This window comes from Phyllostomus discolor, chromosome 1 (genome assembly GCF_004126475.2).
Source record: "Phyllostomus discolor isolate MPI-MPIP mPhyDis1 chromosome 1, mPhyDis1.pri.v3, whole genome shotgun sequence".
NCBI lineage: Eukaryota > Metazoa > Chordata > Mammalia > Chiroptera > Phyllostomidae > Phyllostomus > Phyllostomus discolor.
Genome location: NC_040903.2, coordinates 184,704,670 through 184,726,994, shown reverse-complemented (window position 1 = coordinate 184,726,994; position 22,325 = coordinate 184,704,670). Strand labels below are relative to the sequence as shown.

The window sequence follows — 22,325 nt, the reverse complement described above, 5'->3', positions numbered from 1 at the left end:
AGACTCATACCAGCACAAAAAAGGCTTTGGGAATTTAAATGAGACAGGGACTACCTGTGTAAGTCTCAGAGTAACCCCTGAACTATGCACGTGCAGGACACACACAAAGTAGCACAACAAAGACACAGAATTGAACTGAGATGTAAACCACTGCCCACTAAGGCAAAAGAAGAACTTAGGGTCAGAGCCTCACTGGGTTGACTGCCTGCTAAAGCAGAAACATCAACATTCTCCTAAGGATTCTGAAAGGACTCGGAACCTATGCAACATTACATTGACAACGTTCAGGACATAATCTGAAATTACTTGACAACCAAAGAAGCAAGAAAATATGACCAATTCTCAAGAGAAAAACAATAGACAGATTGTTGAAACTTTTGAGTTTAAAGGACCTATTATAACTATGATCCATATGGTTAAGGAAAACACATTGGAAATAAATGAAGAGGTAGAAATTCTCAACAGAGAAATAGAAACTACAAAAAAATTCCAACTGGAAATTTTAGAACTGAAAAATACAGTATCTGAAAATTTTTGAAAATTCACTGGATGTTTGTTCTTCCCCAGGAAGCCTACTCTAGCCACTGGGGCTGCCACCGTGTCCCAAGCAATCCCTGAGATGCTCCAGCACGTTGTGCGAGTACTCAACACCAATACCCATGGGCGTGGGAAGTAGCTTTTGCCATCACAGCAATGAAGGGTGTGGGGCGAAGAGCTCAGCGGTGTCAAGGAAAGCAGACATCGACCTCACCAAGAGGGCAGGAGAGCTCACTGAGGATGACGTGGAATCGGGTGGGATCACCATGGTGCAGAATCCATGCCAGTACAAGATCCCAGACTGGTTCTTGAACAGAGAGAAGGATGTGAAGGACAGAAAATACAGCAAGGTCTTGGCCAATGGTCTGGACAACTTCCGTGAAGGCATGGAGCGACTGGAGAAAATTCAGGTCCACAGAGGGTTCAGGATCTTCGAGTTCGAGGCTAGCACACCAAGACCACTGGCCACTGGAGTCGCACTGTGGGTGTGTCCAAGAGGAAATAAATCTGAGGGCTTTGTCTGTTAATAAATAGTTCATATACCAAAAAAAAAAATTACTGGAGGGGCTCAATAGCTAAATGTAAGAGAAAATGAAGATAGATCAATAGAAATTATTCACATTGAAGAATAGAAATTAAAAAATTGAAATAAAAATGGACAAAGTTTTCCAGACCTTTAAGACAATATCAATAAGCCTAGGATTGGAATTCTACAAAACAATTACTATAACTAATATATGAATTGAGCAAAGTGCAAGGCTCAGGGTTAATTCACAATATTAATTGTATCCTTACATACCACCAGTAAACAATTAGAAAATGAAATTTTCAAAACTTCTATTTAGAGTATCACCAAAAGTCATAAAATACTTAGGAATAAATCTAACAAAAAGTGACCAAGATCTCTACACTAAAAACTACAAACATTGTTAAAGAAAGTTAAAGACAAATAAATGGAAAGATGCAATACACTCATGGATTGAAAGACATTATTTTTAAGATGGTAAAATCCCTATAGAGATCTATAGTCCATATAATACCAGTAAGAACTTCAGCAGGGTTTTGTTGCTGTTGTTTTTGTAGAAATTGACAACTTGATTGTAAAATGTATATGATAATACAAAGGGTCTAGAATAATCAAAGGAAGTAAGAAGAAAGAGAAAAGCAAAATTAAAGGACTTGCTCTACCTGATTTTAATACTTACTATAAAGCTACAAAAAATAAAAAGAGTTTGATATTAGTGAAAAACTAGGCATATGGATTCTGTCAGTTGTTTTTGTTTGTTTGTTTGTTTTTTAACAAAGGTGCCAATTCAGAGGGCAAAGTCATTTCAACAAATAGTAGGTCAACTGAATATCCGTTTGGAAAAAGTGAGTATCTATCCTTACTTCACATCATACCCCCAAATTAATTCCAGATAGATCATTGACCAGTATGTAAACCTAAAACCATAAAAATTTTAGAAAAGGGTAAGAGAAAATCTTTGCAACTTTGGATTAGGCCAAGTTTTCCTAGATGAGACATCAAAATCACAAATCATAAAAGAAAAAATAAGAAATTGAACTTGATCAAATTTAAAATTTGTTCTTCAGAAGGCATCATTAAGAAAGTGAAAAGACAGGCCACAGAGAAAAAAATATTCACAACATATATCAAAGGACTTTGACATGGAATTTATAAAACAAGCTCTTACAATTCAAGAACAAGAAACCTCAAAATCCAATTTTTTTAACCTAAAATTTTTATTTATTTATTTGTTTGTTTATTATTTATTTTCAGAGGGAAGGGAAGGAGAAAGAGAAGACAAGAAACATCAATGTGTGGTTGCCTTTCATGCCCCCCAACCTCACTGGGGACCCAGCCCACAACCCAGGCATGTGCCTTGTCTGGGAATCAAACTGGCAGCCCTCTGGTTCACAGGCCAGCACTCAGCCCACTGAGCCACACCAGCCAGGGCCCAAAACCCAATTTTTTAAATAGACAAACTATTCGAAAAGATACTTCACCAAAAGACACACAGATAGCCAATAAGCACATGCAAAGATGTTCAATTGTAAAATTCACCAGTAAAATTCAAATTAAAACCACAATGAGATACCATTACACATCCATTAGGTTGGCTAAAATTAAAAAAGCTGAGCATGACAAATTATAACAAGGACATGGAGCAACTGAAACTGATATGTTGCTGGTAGAAATGTGAAATGGTACAACCAGTTTGGAATATATATTTTTGCAATATCCAGAAAAAATTAAACATACACCTACAATAAGACCAAGGCACTCCACTCCTACGTATTTACCAAAGAGAAACAAAGATATTTTTCCAAACAAACATTTGTGCATGAAGGTTCTTCACAGCTTTATTTGTAACAGCCACCAACTGGAAATAACCCAAAAATCCATCAACAAGTGAATGAAATAAACAAATTGTATGTCTATATATTCCTTTGTATATCTATACAAAGGAATACAACTCAGCAATAAAAAGGAATAAACTATTGAGGCTTACAACAATATGGACAAACTTAAATATCACTATGCAGAATGAAAAATTCAAGCAAAAATAAGTATACACTGCTTAATTCCATGTATATAGAATTATAGAAAATACAGAGTAATCTATAGCGGCAGAAAACAGGTTGGTGGTGGCCTGCAGGTGTGGGGTGGAGGAAGAAATGGATTACAAAGGGCTTTAAGGAAACTTATGAGAATGATGAAAATGTTAGTTATATGGATTGTGGTGATTATGTAGGTATCATACATATACCAAAACAGAGCAAACTATATAGTTCAAATATGTGTATTTTATTGTACCCCAATAAAATTGTACCAAAAATAAGAGGGGAAAATAAGACTCTAGTTTATAGGCAAAGGCAACGGGTACTTCAATGGCTTCTGGTTCCAGCCCAATAGCAGACTAGATAACCCAATCATCTCACTGTAAACCATTTAGAAACAACGTCTAAACTATTAACATTCTCTTAAGTGTGTATGGACTTCACTGGAAAGAAAGACACCCAAGTCTGGCCCACCCTTGGAGAGCCGGAGAGATTGATGATCCCTTCCTTAAGCAAGTGGCTTCAGTATAAACAGTCACTCACAGACAAGGACTTCACCCTCACAGGGTAGGATTTGGGACTGAGACTCCCACACTGCTGAGAGCACCAAAGGACTGCACCCTCAGTAGAAGGTTGGTCCAGGAAAAAAATCCACTCGCTGGCCCAGGATGAAAATAAGAAAGCTCTTCCACCTTGGGAAAGGTCTCCTCTGAAAACACGTAACCAACTATCCTCACGTGGGTTTAGAATTGGACTTTATTACCTCTGTAGTCAGATAAACCCAAAGTAGAGAAATTAACTGAACAGGTGGTCCAGCCTGGAGATCCCCTTGAGGCACCTGGCACAGAACTTCTCCCTACAGCAAAATCCTCAGTCAAGCCTCACAAGATTCCGCCAATAATGTCCCACTGAAAATGGACTCTTAATATGAAGGAAGTAACAAAACGCACACAAAAAAAAACTAGAAAGGCAGTATGTGTGCAAATGTATAGCACTTGGATTAACACTTTTGTTGCTAAATAAAAGAATTTTTCTAAGCAGGGCAAATAAGTAGTCCATAAAATCTGGTAACTTTTTTCCAAGGAAATACTTGGAATCCCATTAAGAAAGAATCAGGGTTCAGTCAAGAAGAAGGTATAAGTAAACACAGCTCACCTCCTTGTACAACCACAGCAAAAATTACAACTAGACTACAAAACAAACATCACCCAGAATCAGCAGAATTTGAGCTGTATGAAAGTCCAACAACCAAAGAATTAAAGAAGTCACATTCATCCAGATGGGTAGGAGGGGCAGAGGAGCAGAGATGTGGACACGCAGAGATGCGGAAAGGCCCCACACCCACATGTGGTGGATAAAATCAGAAGGGATACCTTGGGAGCCAAGAATCTCAGCCCCATATCAGACCACGCAGTCCAGGGTTCCAGTGCCAGGAAGATAAGTCCCCATAAATTCTGGCTGTGAAAACCAGTAGGGGTTGGGATGATGGAAGAAACTGCAGGATTCTCAGGAGTCTCCTCTTAAAGGGCCTACAATAGACTTAGGACTTATGCAGACTCACTCCCTCTGGACTTCAGCACTGGGGCAGCAGCTGGAAGGGAACCGGTGGCATCCAGGGAGAAATTGAAATGTCTAGCATCGGGGTGAGTGCTGGGATACAGCTTCCTCCCAGGAAAAACTCCAGAGGGCAGGCAGTGGCATTATCCCCTTTCCAAGCCCTCCCTGACACAGGGTAACAGAGCAACACCATATGAGAGACTCCATCAACCTGGTTCACACGGTTGCTCCACCCTGGCAATTACCTAAGGCTCTGCCCATCCAACTTACTGGTGGTTTTTCTACAATAGGCCATGCTACTAAAGAAAGGGAGTCAAAGCAGCTCTACCTAATACACGGAAACAAACTCAGGGAGGCTGCCAAATTGAGGAGACAAAAAAATATGGCCCAAATGAAAGAACAAAACAAAACTCTAGAAAAACAACTAAACAAAAGGGAGAAGCAATCTATTGGATGCAGAGTTCAAAACACTGGTTATTTGGATGCTCAAGGAACTTACTGAATACTTCAATAGCATTAAAAAGACCCAGGCAGAAACAAAAGTTACATGAAGTGAAATAAAGAAAAATTTACAGGGAACCAACAGTGGAGAGGATGAAGATGAGAATCAAATCAATGATTTAGAACATAAAGAAGAAAAAACAAGTACAGCAAGAAGAAAAAAGGACTAAAAAAACAAGGATAGGCTAAGTAGCCTCTGGGACAACTTCAAATATACCAACATTCAAATCATAGGGGCGCCAGAAGAAGAAGAGCAAGAAATTGAAAACTTATTCGAAAAAAATAATGAAAGAAAACTCCCCTAATTTGGTGAAGGAAAATAGATATACAAATCCAGGAAGCACAGAGAATCCCAAACAAGATGGACTCAAAGGGGACCACATCAAGACACATCAAAATTAACATGCCAAAGGTTAAAGATAAAGAGAGAATCTTAAAAACAGCAAGAGAAAAAGAGAGTTACCTACAGAAGACTTCCCATAAGACTGTCAGCTGATTTCTCAAAAGAAACTTTGCAGGCTAGAAGGCATTGGCAAGAAGCAATCAAAGTGATGAAAAGCAAAGACCTACAGCCTAGATTACTCTATCCAGCAAAGTTATTATTTAGAATGGAAAGGCAGATAAAGTGCTTCCCAGACAAAGTAAAAGTAAAGGAGTTCATCATCACCAAGCCGTTATTATATGAAATGTTAGAGTGTTTTAAGATCAAAACTATGAACATTAAAAGGGCAATAAATTCACAACTATCAACAATTGAATCTAAAAATCAAACTAAGCAATCAGAACAGAAACACAATAATAGATATGGAGAGCATTTGGAGGGTTACCAGTTGGGAGGGGGAAGGGAGAAGATGGGGAAAAGATGCAGGCATTAAGCACAAATTGGTAGGTACTGAATAGACAAGGGGATGTTAAGAACAGTATAGGAAAGGGAGAAGCCATAGAACTTACATATATGACCCATGAACATGATGTAAGGGGGAACTGCCAGAGGGAATGGGGGTTACCAGGTGAAGGGTACTCGGTGGAGGGGGGGCAAATGAGGGAAAATGGAACAATTGTAATAGCATAATCAATAAAATATATTTTTAAAAAGCATTGGGAGTTATACCCATTTACAGGTCCATGAAATAAAGGAAGCAAGTTACAAAATAATACATATAGATTGAGACTTCATTTTGATGAAAAAATGCAAGTTATATATTTGTATGCACATAAGAGTATAGAAATAGATACACCAAACTTATTGAAGAGTAGGATTTAAGGAGGATGCAGGGAAGAGTTTAAACTCCTGTGTACTGTTGAGATACACTTTTTTTTTTACAATGAGCATTTGTAATTTATTTAAATTAAGGGAAATATTTTAAAGATCCCTTTTATTTGCAACAAAAATAGCAGCTACTCATCTTTGAAAGTAATGTACAGAACCCAAATTTCCAAGTGCAGTACAACTGCTAGCTACAGGGAAGTCAAGCAGTAAACAGAGGACAAACCCAGGGTTGTTTGAAAAAAAATCCTGTTTTTCACACTTCTCTTCCTTTGGCATTCTGTTACCTAAAATGTAATTATTCAGAAGCTGGTTTACAGAAAGCATCCCCTCTGAGAATAATACTCACTGAGAACAACTTGGAAGTGATTCAAGGACTGCTGGTCCCTATTGCCTTACACAATAAACTTTATAGCCTGACCCCAAAGAGAATGGATCACAACCTCAGAAAAGATGGTGAGATCATCTCTCACTTGCACTTGGCTTGGATTTAATCAGGCAATCAAAGAAATTCTAGTCAAAGCAGGATGACTGGTTGCACTGAAAAACATGTAAATATTAGAAGACACTAATCTACATTTTGAAGAAGAGTTATCTGAGATGATCTTCCTAAAAAGATGTCTTGCCCCTGGTTGGGCAGCTCAATTAGTTGGCTAGAGTGCTGTCCCAATACACCAAAGTTGTGAGTTGGATCTCTCATCAAGGCATATACAAGAAGCAACCAACCAGTGGATGCATAAATAAGTGGAAAAACAAATTGATGTTTCTGCATCCCCCTCCCTCACTCTAAAAAAATTAAAATTTTAAAAAATTTAAGATGCCTTATTAAAAATTGGATATCTTGTTGGAAAAAAAAAGTCTTACCTTTATAAACAATGAGGAAATAATTTGCTGTGTTCTATAGTTAAAAGCCTTCTTGGAGATAAGATATATAAAGTACAGGAAAAGAGAAAATTTCCAAGACAGAATGAAAAAATAGTTTAGTAATTTGTGTTGCATTGAAATTTTAGCATTTGAAAATTTCCTTTTGACTACATCTGAAAACAAATATGAGTTACAAGAATGAGCTGATGCTATAGTTTTTTAAAAATTGTTGTTCAAGTAGTTTTCTTGATGCTATAGTTTCTTTCTAACAAAATTTAGCCTTGTCCTGGCCAAATTTCAGACATGTTGAGCATTAAAAAAGAATAACTGTAGGTGATTGTAAGATATCAAATGAACAAAAATCCATGAGTTCATAGTGATATTCAAAAAAAGCTTTGTTGTAGAATGTCAACTAGTAAAAGTATAAAAAGATACTTAGAAAACTACCATTTTACATTCCCAAGGCAGTAACTGATTCAGTCAAAGATCAGCAGTGTAAGCACTTGTGAAGAACAGGACATCCACACAGCACCAAATAATCACCCACAAATACCAAACACTTGCAGAGAGGAAAAAAAAACTTTATAATGAAAAAAAACCTGTTTACCAACTTAGTGAAAGGATCACTCTTAAATTCAGTAATAGCAGAGCAACCTATTATTTTCTCTGATGGGGAACAATATAAGTACACAAGGTCACTAATAAAATCTTCTTGCCAAGAATGATTAAACTGAATCCATTCCAGCCTTACAGTTTATGGGAAATAGACTAGATGTTAAGGCCACATAAGGAAACACCCAAATCCAAAATATGGGCCCTTTATAAGACAACTGTCCTGACTTTAAAACCAATGTTATCTAAAAAAAATACAAGACCACAGACTAGAGATCTACAACCAAACACAATGCATACATTGATTGAATCCTGATTGAGGGAAAGGGGGAAAGAACTATTAAAAACTCTTGAAACAAATTGGAAATTTTGAAGAGATTAAAATTTTGATATTAAGAATTGTCCATTTTCCTTGGGTGTATGTCATGATATTGAGGTTATACAAGAGAATCTTCTTGTCCTTAGGAAATACACAAGTTTTTAGAGATAAAATATCATGGTGCCTGAAATTTACTTTAAAATCATAGAGCTGTCTGGCCGGAAGAGGGAGGATTGCCAAAATCTCTTTGACCTACAAAACCAGCAATATGGCTTAAGCTCATAAATGTAGAGTTAAAGCAAGAATGGCAGAATGTTAGCAATTGCTGAATCTAGGCAGCATCTATACAGGTGTTTATTGTACTATTCTTTCAACTTTTCCATGTCATAAATATTTTCTACTAAAAATTTGGAGGGTGAGGAAATTCTCAGAAATATTTTCCTTAAGCATCTACCACATTTACCTTAAATTTTAAAGAAGTACCTTACTATTCTAAAGAAGTAGTTTGCTTTTCCTCCTGCTTACCATCGATTTGAAGGAAGGTCTTAAAACCTACCTTAATTACTGTAAATGATATTCTAATGCGAGAATAGGCCTAATATAAACCCCACAAAATTAGTACAAGATTTATAGGCGTAAACATCTGTTTTTATACCCAAATAACAAACTTAACAGCAGTAAAACAAATCGTTTATTACAGCATATAATGTTATATTAAATTTACACAATGATATATAAAACACATACCGTTTATATCATACAGTAAATTTAACATCAACAGGAATATCAAAACAAATACTACTCATGCACAAAACATGCATATGTTGGTATTTAAAAAAGCAATTTTACACAATACTGTTTACCAAAAACTTTTCTTAAGCCCTTTCAGAGAGGGTCGGTGGTCCGATCTAGACTGGATTGCACTACCATGTTTAGGCCAATGCTTAGGTGGCACAGTGCTCAGTGAGCAGTTGTGGGGTTGGAGTCATGCCCAAGGTTATTTCATGAGGAGTAAATTTCTCTGTACCCAAGGAGCAAAATTCTATCCCAAGGGCAAGTCCTCCAAGGGAGGAATGGCTGGATCTGCTGCAAATTAGGAAGAAAAAAGGCATCAAAATGTTGGGTAAATGGCCCTAGAAATGGTTCATGTAACCAGGGCCTAGGCACCAAGTGTGGCAAAAGTTTAGTGAATCCCTTAAGGTATTATCGGCCTCCCCATCCAGATCACCAGACCTGTGGATTTAGGGAGCCATTTTCAAGTTCTGAGTCCAGTAAACCACTTCCGAGAAGAGAAGATAGGGGTATATCTGAGACTTGAAGACTTTACTAAAAAATTACAAAAACACACACTGTCCTTCATACCTACTTCACACAATTATGCGATGCCCTACAGAAAAGCCCTCATGGAGACACTGCTGGAAAGAACCAAGAAGCAAATGTATGTCCTATAATTCCATCTACTTGACCTTCAATCAACAGGTCCCATCCCAGTAAGACTTGAACGTCAAAACCTGTGCCTTCACAGATGCTAAGGGAATTTAAAATACAAATCAGCTGATACCACAAAAATTCAGTCACTATCACCACTATTAATACCTCAATATTTACTTCTAACCAGCAAAACATTCTTTACCTTCTATTAAAGGCACTAGTGTCCATATATAATGAAGAGACATAATTTACTTCGGTTTTATCTTAACAAAAGGAAAGCATCCCATGAAATTATTACACAAAAAAACTAAGATACCACCTTTCCTTCAGTCACTAGAAAAAAAAAAAAAACACTTTCTACACCCATGGTATGACTCAAACAGTCGTCATCAGCTTCAAAGAGCCAGACCGAAAACGAAGGATTTTCTTTTTGAGGTTATGCGAAGCCTTAATTTTGACAAAGGTTTTGGTAGGGTTGTTGTGAAGGTCTGGGGCTGTGACCGTCTGAATCGGGAGCGTCTGGACGAACTGGGACCAGATTAGACCCCCGCTTTCCTCTGAGTCACTGGTGCTGGTGCTCTCCCCGGCAAACTCGCCCTCGCTCACACTGGACTCGCTGTCTCCGAAGCAGTTGGTGGTGTAGTTGCTCTGCTCGTCCTCACTAGTGTCCACCACCGTGGAGTGGAAGAGGGACTCGCACTCCGCTGAGTACTCGGAGTCGCTGGCCACGTAAGCGTAGGGGCTGGTGTAGGGAAGAGCCACTGCAGGCGAGTACAGGCCTGCATTCTCTCGCCGGGCGCGTCGTGCGCGCCGTAGGGCTTCTTCGTAGGACATCTCCGCAGCCGACCTCCACCGCCGCGAGTCTGTTCGCTTGTGCTTGGGCTTAGCCACCACTGCCTCCCGGCCGTGGCCATGGGCCCTGCTCCCGGCCCGGTGCGCAGCTCCCAGCGGCCGGCTGGGGAGACCTGCCTCAGCCTGGCCGCCTCCACTCCTCCTCCCCTTGGCCGAGACCTTCCTCAGTTTCTTATTTGTATCCAAGTCATCAGGGAACCGACACTTTTTGCTGGCCACCCGGGTTTTCTCCCTCACAGTGGGCAAGGCACCATCTGGGCCGTGGAGAGGCTGGGCCCTGTGCTTCAGGGCAGAGCCCCGCGGGCCTGCAGAAGTCCGAGTGCCCCTGTTTGGGCGGACGCCTGGCTGCTGCCCAGGGACGAAGTGCGCCTTCACCAGAGGCCCTTCCTCCAGGCTTTGAGAAGAAGAGCCCTCGCTTTTGAAATCCAGGGCAGGCCGCTCTTCTGCTGGGAAAGCTGAGGACAGCGGTGCAGGAGGTGCAAGAGGGGCAGGAGGGGGCCCAGCGGGAGGGACTGCCTGCAGGCAGTTTTTCTGTGACATCTTTTTCAGTGGCTGGACAACTTTGTTCTCTTGCAGCAGGGCGAGGACTCTCCCAGGGCTCTCTTTTGGAGAGGCAGCTGGAATCTGACTGCTTTCTTTAGAGGCCTCCCCTGTCACAGCATTGGGACACCGAGCCTGTTCTTGGGCAGCTGGCTTGGCATTTTTGGGTAGATGCTTACTTTGAAGTTCCGGAACAGCACCCAGGGAGCAGCCCTCTAGCAGGGGCAACCTCTTGCTTTCCAGTTGTTCTGCCTTTGATTCTTTGGACCACTGCTTCAGTGGGGAGAATGTCCCATTGTCCAAAGAGGGGATTCCGCCAGAGGGCAAAGGCACCTGTTTAGAATTCTTAAGGTTCCCGCTATTGCCCTGTGAGATGCCCCCGGTCACTCTGACACAAACACTCCCATTCCTCAGAAGCCCCTTCGTGGGGTCAGCGTTCACACTGGTTCTGGGTTTGTTGGTCCTTACAGGGTGTGTTTTTTTCTGGACCAAGCTCAGAATGTAGCCATCCATTTTCTTACTGGACAAAGGATGGGGAGCAGACCACAAACTGCTTGGCGATGGTAAAGAAGTGTCTGTCTTGACAGCATCCAGCTCAGATCCGACACAAATGTCATTGGCATGGTTCCCCAGCCTCTCCTCTTCCCTCAGGGGGTTGCCCGTCAAGCAAAGGAGAAACATGGGGCTCTGCACGGCCACCGCATGAAGTGGACTGGGATAGCGGTAGACATCATTTCCGTTTTTAGACACCAGATCACACTGGTACTTGGGATTCACATCTGCAATGACACCAAGGGGATTAAATTGTGGTGTGGAGGGGAAACAGCACATTGCCCCTGAGGCCTGGTCTTCACAGTGGCCTTCTGTATAATCCAACCATCCTATGAGATCTGAAAAACATTTAAAGGTACACTCTGAAGAAAGGAACTGGTCAGCACCAGCTTGACTCTGGCCAATTTCTAGGAAGACAATTCCATGAGTAGAGAGACAGAATGCCAGAGAATCAACAAATACTCCATGAGCTACTCTACTATTTTACATACAGTGCAGAATACTGGAGGAGGGAAAAAAAACATTTAGCACAGAAAATTCTAACAAGATATGATGTTGTTAAACATCACAAGCCTCTGAAAGAAAAATATTCAGCCATTAAAAATGCTTTCAGTCCTGGCTGGTATAGCTCACTGGATTAAGCAGGGGCCTGGGAACCAAAGGGTCATGGGTTCATTTCCCAGTCAGGGCACATGCCTGGGCTGTGGGCCAGGTCCCCAGTAGGGATGTGTGAGAAGCAACCACACATCGATGTTTCTCTCCCTCTTTCTCTCCACCTTCCCCTCTCTCTAAAAATAAGTAAATAAAATCTTTTAAAAAATGCCTTTAAATTACTGAATAACATGGGGAACACTTTAAAGTGTAGTAAAAATCATGATAATAATAGACTTTAGTTATAATTTTATTAAGATTGTATAGCTGCAAAGAAAAAAGTCTGAGATGAAGCCTCAGATGTTAATCGTAATATTTCAGTGTGGTGAGAAAATAAGTGGTTCACTTTCTTCTTTGTTTTCTATTTTCTAAATTTTCAATAAATATGTACTTCATTTATAACTGGAAAAATAAGTGTTTTCTGAGTCATTCTTTCTCTAGGCTACTTTCCTCTTTGTTCTATTTTGGTTTCCTTTAAAATACTTTAGATAAATTACTCTCTCTATGGGCTTTCTCCTCATTTTGAAATTTTTAGACCTAATTCTTAACAACGTATGTTCAAATATAACTGTCAGTTGAAAGGTCAGGGAAATTAAACAAATTTAAATAATATTCACTTTATATTTTTAATAATGACACTAACAAAACATAGTATTTTTTTAAAAGAATGAATTCTTAGCCCTGGCTGGCGTAGCTCAGTGGATTGAGCGCGGGCTGGGAACCAAAGTGTTCTAGGTTCGATTCCCAGCCAGGGTACGTTCCTGGGTTGCAGGCCATAACCCCCAGCAACCGCACATTGATGTCTCTGTCTCTGTCTCTGTCTCTCTCTCTCTCTCTCTCTCTCTCTCTCTATCTCCCTCCCTTCCCTCCCTAAAAATAAATAAAATCTTTAAAAAAAAAAAAGAATGAATTCTTGATAAAGTTTGAAAAGACTGAGTAGTGGTATTAATGAACATTTTCCACATCTCAAAAAAAAATGTAGATGCCAAAATATAATGAAATCAAGTTTTCTTGCTTAATTAAATGATTTTGATCTCTTATCTCAGTGAATAATATAAATTTCAAATCCCTTTAATGACCTTCGGTTAGAGAAAATCAAAGTTTTCATCACTAATTTGTCCTCCATTATATTTATTTATTCAATATTGAAAACCTACTGTGCGCCATATTCTGTTAATTGTTTAAAGAAAAGCTCCATGAATTTCAGTGACAATTAGCAGTCTCAGGGAGTATATATTCTAAACCCAGAAATAATATGATTCATTTGTAAGGAAATAATCATTATAAAATAAAAATGCCATGTCCCCACCCCTCTACCGCTACTCCCAATAAATAGCTCATTGTAAAGAGAAACCTCTTGCTAATATCCTTACCCATCCCTCCTCCTCTACTATATTCTAAGGCCTATCTGCCTTGCTTAAAGCCACATTAACTCATACTTTACCATTTGTCCCTTTGTCCCTTTTCCCTACTTAGAGTTAATGAACGAGGCAGACATCCCAGCCCCCAAGGCCCAGCCCAACTGTCTCAATTATGAGACGTGAAGATGTGGCATTTGGAAGAGGGGTCTGTCGAGTAAAACCTATACCAAAGTGCCTTTAATGGATTTTAAAGTTTCCCTCTGAAACCAGATCTGCAGAGTGAAGGGAAGCAATTACCAATGAACTTGAGGCCCAGACACTCTAGATAAACTGATCTGCACTTCCCCAAATGATTGCTGCTGACAACATACACTGTACAAATGCAAAGACACCTGCCAATTAGCGGCCTTGGTTGTTGGATGTTTTCATTGCCCAGACTCTGAAATTCAGCCTTAGACCCAGGTGGGGAACACAGACAGACCAGGAGGACAGAGACTTGTGACAGCACCTACAGCTCCTCTGGTGCCCCGGCCTTCTCTGCTCTCCTGAGGAATCAAATGAAGTAAAGCTAAGGATGGAACACCGAGTTTTAGCAACAACTCTGCCATTCGGCAAATGAGAAGCCTCTGACAAACGGCATCTGAGAACCAAATTTCTCCTCTTTTCGAGGAAAAGGTTGAACACAACTTCCGAATTCCCTTGGTGTTGTGTGAAAGAAAAACATGGACTGGTGGTTTATTCCTGATCTTGACTCCTGCCTTTGCCATTCACTAGCTATTTAGCTTTAAACAACTTACCTAACATCACTAGGCCTCCTTTTCTGATACAAAAAAAAAAAAAAAGGAGCTAACAACACCTGCACCCTGCAAAATTGCTCAGAGGATTCAAAGGAGATAAATGTATGCAGTCCCTCCAGTACAGTGCATGAGGCATAGCAGACGTGCAGAAACTCTTCCAGTACCAATAATGATTCTCTCAGGAAGTAACTGCAAGGTCAGCCCAATATGAGGAAGAATGGCCTGAGGGGATCTTGTCCTACCCACCTGCCAAAAGGAGAGCTGTCATCACACAAAGCATTCTGGAGAACAGGGAAGGGCCACTGCTCCCTGAAGTGCCAAGCAGCCCCCCACCAGGCTGATGGATATATTTAACTTAATGTAAGCTTTAGCTTTGAATTATTAAAGAAAGAAAACAGATTGAAAGTGGTTTTCAAAAGGAAATGCAAACAAGTTAACGCCTAACAAAGCCTGTTAAGCAAAGGCTCAGAAACAGAGCTCAAGACCTTTAATGCTGAGACAGGATTTCTAAAGATAAGCTGATATAAAGCCAAGTGGCACCCAAAGAGGATAGAATAGTAGTCATCTTGGCTATGGATACCACTATAGCACTAAATACAGCAAGCTGAAATTCTCGGAGCCTTTGTTTTTCATTTTCATCAGTAGAAGGTGTTGAAGCTATGTAGTCTTTAAGGGATCTTTGACCTCTTCAAATTACAAAAGTGTATATTAATTCTAGGCCATGGCTGAGTAGCTCAGGTGGTTAGAGCATCATCCTCATACGCCCAGGCTGTGGATTCTGTCTCTGTCATTGGTTGCACATAAAGGAAGCAACCAATGAATGCATGAATCAGTGGAATGATATGATGATATGTCTCTCTCCCCCCACCCCTTCCTCTCACTCTCTAAAAAAAAAAAATCAATAAATAAGAAAAATCTTTAAGTGTATATTAACTCTAAAAAGGCTTACCTGCAGATTTGGGGCAACTATCCGAGATAGTCAAGGTTGCCTCCAAGGGGCTACAAAAGCAGGTGCTGGAATGACAACTGGATAGACACTCACTGAAGACCGAGTTAGAAGAATTGGAAAGGGATCCTGAAGCCCCGTCACTGAGTTCATAAAATCCTACAAATAAAAATGCCATTTGGAATTAAAACCATGTCATACAACAATACGCATTTGTGCTTAAAAAGAAAAGGGATAATCATTGAGAAAAGGTAGAAAAAAAGGGAGACTTTTGGGGAGGGAGCAATTCTGGCTCTAGGGACTAAGTGTCCTGATTTTATGGTTTTATTTCAAGCAATCCTTAGAAAAAGCAAAGAGCTCATAACTGTGGGTACATTTCAAAGTTACTCTCATGACCTTCCTCCTTGACCCAACCTTTAAAGATGTTCAAGGAGACTTAGATGTGTCAAAGCCTCAACGTTATCATGAGCGTTTCAGAAAGAATAACTTAAAGAAAAAAACAAATCTATTTAAAGAGCCAAATGGTTTAAAAGAAGAAAAAAAAACTTTGAAGTAGTCTCAGGAAGTTGAAGTGTGACTAATTTTCTAGCCCAGTTCTGACTTTCTCAAGTTTCAAAGGAGGTCCGCTCTCCCAGAAATTTGAATAGAAGCTTTTATTTTTAAACTCAGGGGACTCCAGTCAGATCAATCTCATTATTAAAAAATTTGTAATCTGGTTTTAGTTCCCTCTCATGCAACTGAATGACAGGCAGATTGGTTTTGTATTCTCTCTGCACTAGAAACAAACTCCATTGCCATTTGCAGGTCTGGGAACATGAAGCACGGGGCCAGAGGCCAAGGGGGGGGGCTCCAGAGTGCAGAACGCTGTGCTCGTGCTCACTCACCTGAGCTGGGCCGGCTGTCTGTCTCCAGGTGCTGCTCTTCGGATGTCTTTTCTACATCTAGTCTCAGGTCACTTATCTGCTTGTCAAGTTCTTGTAACTGATTCAACAAACCAGCATCTCTTCTCCTCAAACAATTCTAATTAGGAAGGAACAGGGAAAGGAAAAATGAACACATTTTGGTGACAACCAGAAAGTCTGTGCTAAGTCTTCAAATCACCACCTTGAGAGTTCACTAAATCTTCCAAAACCAAAAAATTTTATTGGATGATACAAAATAAAAACTTTAAATATATGTCCTAAGTTTAATTCCACTTTCTCACCACATTTTATGGTGATATGAAGTTTCTTCATACAAACAAGACTTGCTTTTAGTTTCAACTAATGTATACAAACTTTTATAGGTAAGGATAACAAAAAATGAACTGAGATTTTATAAAATCTTCTGTGTGCAGCCAACTTTTTACAAAACAGTACTTAACAGTAGACTCTTTAATTCGAAGTCAGAATGTAACAGATTTCCTATAATCTTACTTAGGTGAGATCTGCTGGCCAAACGTCCTGCAGAGCTTTGTTTTCTATTAGCTGCTTTGTGGAGTTTAATCGGTCTTAGGGCCTTTGAAAGTGAGAAACTAATACTAATAGCCAGTGCCAAGTAAAATGTGAGCTGGCAGAATTCAAAACCCTCAAGGGAAGGTCCATCAAGATTTGAACTCAACTTGGGTTTCCAAAGGTGACAGATCTGTAGTGCTAACTCACACCGCCACCTAGTGCTTCCTATTGCTGGAGGGGAAAAAAGGCATCTGGTTCAAATCACGAAAGCAAAGTCTCCGCATGAAAACAGTACCAAGAACACCGAGTAGACTGGAATTCTCCTGACATGCTGCCTTGCTCCCCTCCAGGGGACAACAGGAATGTGCCACTTACAATCCTGAGATGTGTAAAGGCAGAAAGATCCTGTTGTACAAGACAATGCATAAAATGTCAATGACCATAGCAGGCAAGAATGGGCTCAAATCAATGTTACATACAAACCTGGTCTGTGACCAGTGAAACACGGTAAAATGCCAAAACAGAGATACAACACAAACCACCATGCACATACACCCTTACAAAGTAGGTGCGTATGAATTACTACCCCTGTGTATCCTTTGACTTACAAACCTGGAACATAAACCATAGGCTTATTTGCTAGGATGAGTTTCTTCAGGGAAAATGAACCTAACAAGTGAAGTCACTTTGATGCTCAAAAGAGAGAAATTCTCTGAAAAGAGATAATACAAGAAAACACTTGAAAACCACGGAACATCACGACATTCCTTATTGTGGGAGGGACATTATCTAGCCTGTGTCTAGTTTCAGATAGTATCACATGGTCTGATAAGGGTTTTTTTCTTCCTGCTGCTCTTGCTTTCAAAACTACATTTTTGAGGTCACCGAAACAAAGCTGCCGCCATCATTCTAAGGCGGAGGTCAAAAGCTGTTCACCAATACATGAAGCGCTAAGTTCTTTTCCTTCCCCATTGATGAAGATGACACAGGCTGACAGAGGCGCGAGCAGAAATCCAATAACATAAATGCGCCCTGAGAACAGCTTCTCTCTTCTCCCACCTTCACTACCAGCCACAACTAGCAAGCAGTACGTAGAAAATATGAGAGGGGGCACTTCCTCCAGCCAAATTTCCATCAGCTGCGTCTGTTTTAGCTGCCTTTTACAAAGGGCTTCTATTTGAAATTAAGCAGCAGCCCAAGCAAAAGCTGGCATGCTGGAGAGAGCCCTGGGAGGGGCAGGGCTCCTACGTGCGATTCCGGGTAATCGTAAAATTCAGCATTGGACAGCTAACCATGCCACAGGCCCCCTCCTCGGCTTTTGTCCCCTCTCGGCGGGAGGACATCAAGCTAAAAAGGCCTCCAAATGAAATGGCATTTTAAATGAGGGGGTTTGCAAACCTTCAGGGAGAGGGCATGCATTCATTCGTCTAACTAGAGAGATTAAGGGTTAAAACCAGGCCCCTCCAAGAATCCCGAAGAGAGGGCGGCCCCCCGCCCCTCACCTGACACAAAGCGGACACACGCAGGAACGGGTGTGGAAGAGGATGGGGGTCCCGGAAACCTCGAAATTTCCCCGCCAGAGGCACCCTGGCGCCCACCTCAGGTCACCTGCCCGACCCCGAGCCCTCTACCTCCAGGCACGACCTACCAATTGCTTCCGCAGCAGCAAAATGTTCTCCTCCAAGAACTTCTCCTCCAGGCGGCTGCGCTGCGCCGCCTCTCCCGGCAGCTCCCCGGCGCGGGGCGCGGCGGCACCCGCGCCCCCAGCGGCGCGCAGGGCGCCCCGGACCAGTAGCTCCTGGCGCTGGCGCAGGTACTCCAGCTCCGCCAGCCCGGCCAGCGTGGCCTCCTGCCGCTCTCGGGTGCGCTGTCGCTCCGTGTCCGCCTCGCCCTTCTCCCGCCAGCGCCCCTCGGGTTCCACCGCGCGCTGCTCGCCCCGGGCCGGCGCCTGCGGCTCCAGGTCCTTCGCCGTCCCGGCCGAACTCGGCTTCATGGCCCCCGGCCCTGCAGCGAGCACCCGTCACCTCAGCCGGGCCGTCCGGGCGGAGGAGCGGGGAGCTTAGAGCTGCGGCCGCGAGCTCATGCCGCCCGGCGAGGAACGCGGCGGCAGCAGCAGCAGCGGCGGCGTCGTCGGCCAGGAGCGCGCGGTCCCCGCGGGCTGCAGCCGTCCGGGCCGAGCGGCGCCGTCCGCTGCGCCGCGCGTCGCTCGCTGTGGGCCCGCAGCTGATAACGCCCTGCCCGGCGCTACGTCACGCGCGCGGCGGCGGCCCGGCAAACCCCCGCCCGGCGCCCGCCTCCCCGCGCCGGCCCCTCGGCTCCAGAGCCCGCTCCCCCCGACTTCCCCCTAGACTGTCAGGGGCGCCGCGCGCGCTCTGCGCCGGCCTCCTCCCCGCCCCTCCCTCTCCCCGCCCCCGCCCCTCCCGCGGGTCTCCTCGCCCCCTTTTCGAGTTTACAGCACCCAGTTTTTGCCTCGCTCCCTATTGGCTCTTGCCGACGGCACAAAGCAGGGCGCGAGCACCTCAAGCGCAGCATCCTGTTACAGCGGGCCTCGCGGCGGGGTCCGCGGGGGGACGCCGCAGTTGCGCTCTCCAAAGAACTTTCTGAACTCGGTCGGGTTGCTGCACACCATCTTAACCCTTTCCCCACACGTCCCCGTCCACACCCACTGAGACTGCTTTAGGTCGCCTTCACCTTACCAAACAAGGTTCGGCGAGTGCATTCGATGACAACTTCTGTAGGTTTGGTTTTTTCACTCCAGTGCGTACACGCAAGGACTACCAAGTACAATAATACAACGCTCTAAAACTGTTCAACTCAGTTGTGTTGCTGCTTTGGTTTCCTTACGGAAAGGTAGGCACTTCAAATTAGGCAGGAAGCTATCGCTGTATAGCCAGTGTTGCATCCATTCTTTCACAAGCTCGCGGTTCCCGCGTGCGCGCACGTGTGCGCGCTTGGGTTTCTGTGCGAGTTTTATATCGTTATTTAGTCTGCACTCACGAGAGCTGACTCGGAAACCAGACTGCCTGAATCTGAGTCCCGTCTCCAGCCAAGACTAGCTGGGCGGGCAAGTTACTTTACCTCTTTGTGCCTCTGTTTACCTATGGTATATGAGCTACTAACAAAATCTGACTGTTGGAAGAACTACAGTAAAAGGTAGAATAATACACATACACATTGCGGGGGCGGGGGCATTTACAATATGGCAGGCACATAGACAGTAAGGGTTATATGACTTCTAGCTTCCTGCCCCTGCCTCCTCCAGAGGTACTTCAAACTTTTCCCCCTGAAATAGCATTTGTGGTATGGTCATCTCTGCTTGGGACGCTGGTCACAAGGAACTTCAGTGGAATAGGGGTCTGGAAATGCCACTTGCATGCGGAAAAGTATAGTATCTCCGTTTAAAGGCAATACACCCAAGAGCCTCAGAAACTGAATTCAGCAAGTCACAATTGGCTGAAGTTCAGGCAAAGTGTGTGAAGGGGTGCATCCTTTATCATTATTTCAGATCCTTACACCTTTGCCCTGCTAGGAATTCTCCATTTATCCCCGCTGTGTGGTCTAACCTTCCCGCCAAGACCAGTTGCCATCCCTCCTCTGAACTTCGGTTAATTGCATCAGTACCTGATTCTTGCCAAATGATATTTGTGTGGTTATTGATCTGGGTACATACACATATACCTATGTTCACAGGTGTTTTTGTGTATCTCTTTGCTCATTATAAAATGAGCATTATAGATGCACATCATGACCAGTTTCATTATAAAAGTTCCCTGGAGTCAGGGGCTGTTGATACTCTCTTAGTATTACTGTTCTCAGGACAATGCCTTGCAAGCTTTCAAATGATGATCATTAGAGAGAAGACTCAAGAAAATGTAGGTTGGTGGTAAGATTTTTTTTAATTAACATGCTTTCTAACTTAATAGTACCAATTTAGTCCCTCAGATAAATAGAATCAAGTTGACATTTACCAAAAAATGAAAAACAAGAGTTCCCTTGCCACCTTCCATTGACCTCCTTATTGCCCTGCACAGACATAAGAAGAACTAAACTACAACCATGATTCATAATTAGCAAGAGTGTATGTTAGCACTGAAAATGGAATTATGTTCAGGTGTTCAGCAGCTTTTAAAACAAAATCAGTTTTATTCGGGCCACCTGTGCTTTTTGCCTACCGTGTGGCAAACACCGTACTTGATAATGAACTAAATTTTCCTCCCAAATTTTAGTGAGGCACTAGGAAATAATGACCAATCCTGTCAACCAAATGCCACTCACCCATGTCCTCTGTCATTCATTGTCTCATTCTGTTCATTTCTAGGCAAGCTCTTGCTTTCTAGTTCTGAATTAGATTCCTTCTGGCTGGGTGGAGTCCAGTTTTGTGCCCTGTGCTATGTTACACGCCGACAACTACATTTGTATAGTCGAGAAAGCAAAGCTGAAACTTGTTTTCACACACTACTAATAAATCTTGTTAAAGCAGACAGACACGTCACTATTTCTCCAAAACCGCCCACCTTCCCACCCCTCTCCTCACCAAATGCCACTTTGACTTGGCTCATTAGTCCAAAGCAAACCATTTGCCATAACAGCTTGTACATCTCCATGAAAAAGTGTTCCCAACAAGTTTAAATATTAAAATTAATGTATTCAAATGGTTCTGCCAATAAAATGGTCACAAATAGGAAAAAAGGTTATGCTTTCCACAGTATCCATTACACATTAATAAATAATGCTGTTCATTCACGCGCCAATTAAAACAAACTCAGGCTGTCAAATGAAGTAGAAGCAAGGAGCTCAATGCTCTAATTGTTTTTCCAGGAAAACTCCCAATGTCGCCAGATTAAGTGTGACTGGTTAAGTTGCCCCTGTTCCCCACTTAACCCAACAGCCAGAATTTCTTTTCTCCAGTCTAGTTCTCTGGCTCTTCTTTCCTCTGATTCTTTGTTTTAGTTTTAGGCATTTGGGAAGCAGTTGAAGGTAATCACCTACTCACTGCTCCCTGCTCCCTTCTGTTGCCAACAGGGTCTCACTTTCCTCTGTGTTTTTTCTTTCTGCTTTTTAAAAAGCAGATGCCAGTGCTTCTACCTCCACTAACACTACTTTGTTATCTCCTTTCTAGTACTGCTCAGCCCTAGTTTATTCTTTTGCTTTCTCCTGCCCCCTATCTACTCCCTCCCCTCCCCTTTTCCACAAAAACTGCTAATCCAGCCTCAGAAAGAGTGGCGCTAAAGCTGGGGTAGATCTGTGCCACCTCCCCTCCACACACCGCCTCCCAACACTGATCTGGAGAGTTAGATAAGTTGTCAGTATGGAAAAGAGTCTTGACTGAAAATATCACAGTTGTGTAGCCTAATGCTTAAAGATATTTCCTGGGCAAAGACAGGAAGGGTCCCTCGGATCATCCAGCCTGACTCTGCCTTTGGGCAGAAGGGCTCCCAACAGCATCCCCACCAAGTCTGAGTATCATTCTTCAAATGCCTTATCCAGCAGTGAACATTCTATTGCAGTCAAGCAAAGTAAGGAGCATCAATTGCACATTTTGC

At 42.4% G+C, this 22,325-nt stretch overlaps 1 protein-coding gene and 1 pseudogene across 2 annotated transcripts; one reads left to right on the top strand and one right to left on the bottom strand.

Annotated features, from left to right (window-relative positions):
- Positions 1 to 629: 629 nt before the first annotated feature.
- On the top strand, positions 630 to 1,042 carry LOC114492166 (annotated as a pseudogene).
- A 6,471-nt stretch (positions 1,043 to 7,513) lies between these two features.
- On the bottom strand, positions 7,514 to 19,089 carry DACT1 (dishevelled binding antagonist of beta catenin 1). 2 transcript variants are annotated; one of them, XM_028507454.2, is made up of 4 exons: positions 18,431 to 19,089; positions 16,234 to 16,369; positions 15,353 to 15,508; positions 7,514 to 11,932 (listed from the first exon to the last, which is right to left on the bottom strand). In XM_028507454.2, the coding sequence occupies exons 1-4, from the start codon at positions 18,773 to 18,775 to the stop codon at positions 10,026 to 10,028; spliced, it is 2,544 nt and encodes an 847-aa protein (XP_028363255.1). In that variant the 5' UTR covers positions 18,776 to 19,089; the 3' UTR covers positions 7,514 to 10,025. The 2 variants fall into 2 exon arrangements, with proteins under 2 accessions (XP_028363255.1, XP_028363256.1); XM_028507455.2 differs by having other exon boundaries at positions 7,514 to 11,821; positions 18,431 to 19,087.
- Positions 19,090 to 22,325: the final 3,236 nt, after the last annotated feature.

Bases quoted from the DNA above. Each gene is read 5' to 3' on its own strand.
- DACT1 (XM_028507454.2), bottom strand. From the start codon at position 18,775: ATGAAGCCGAGTTCGGCCGGGACGGCGAAGGACCTGGAGCCGCAGGCG. The intron at 15,509-16,233 runs GTGAGTGAGCAC...TTTTATTTGTAG, and splicing joins AGACAGCCGGCCCAGCTCAG to GATTTTATGAACTCAGTGAC. The intron at 11,933-15,352 runs GTAAGCCTTTTT...AATGTTTTTCAG, and splicing joins TAGTTGCCCCAAATCTGCAG to ATCTCATAGGATGGTTGGAT.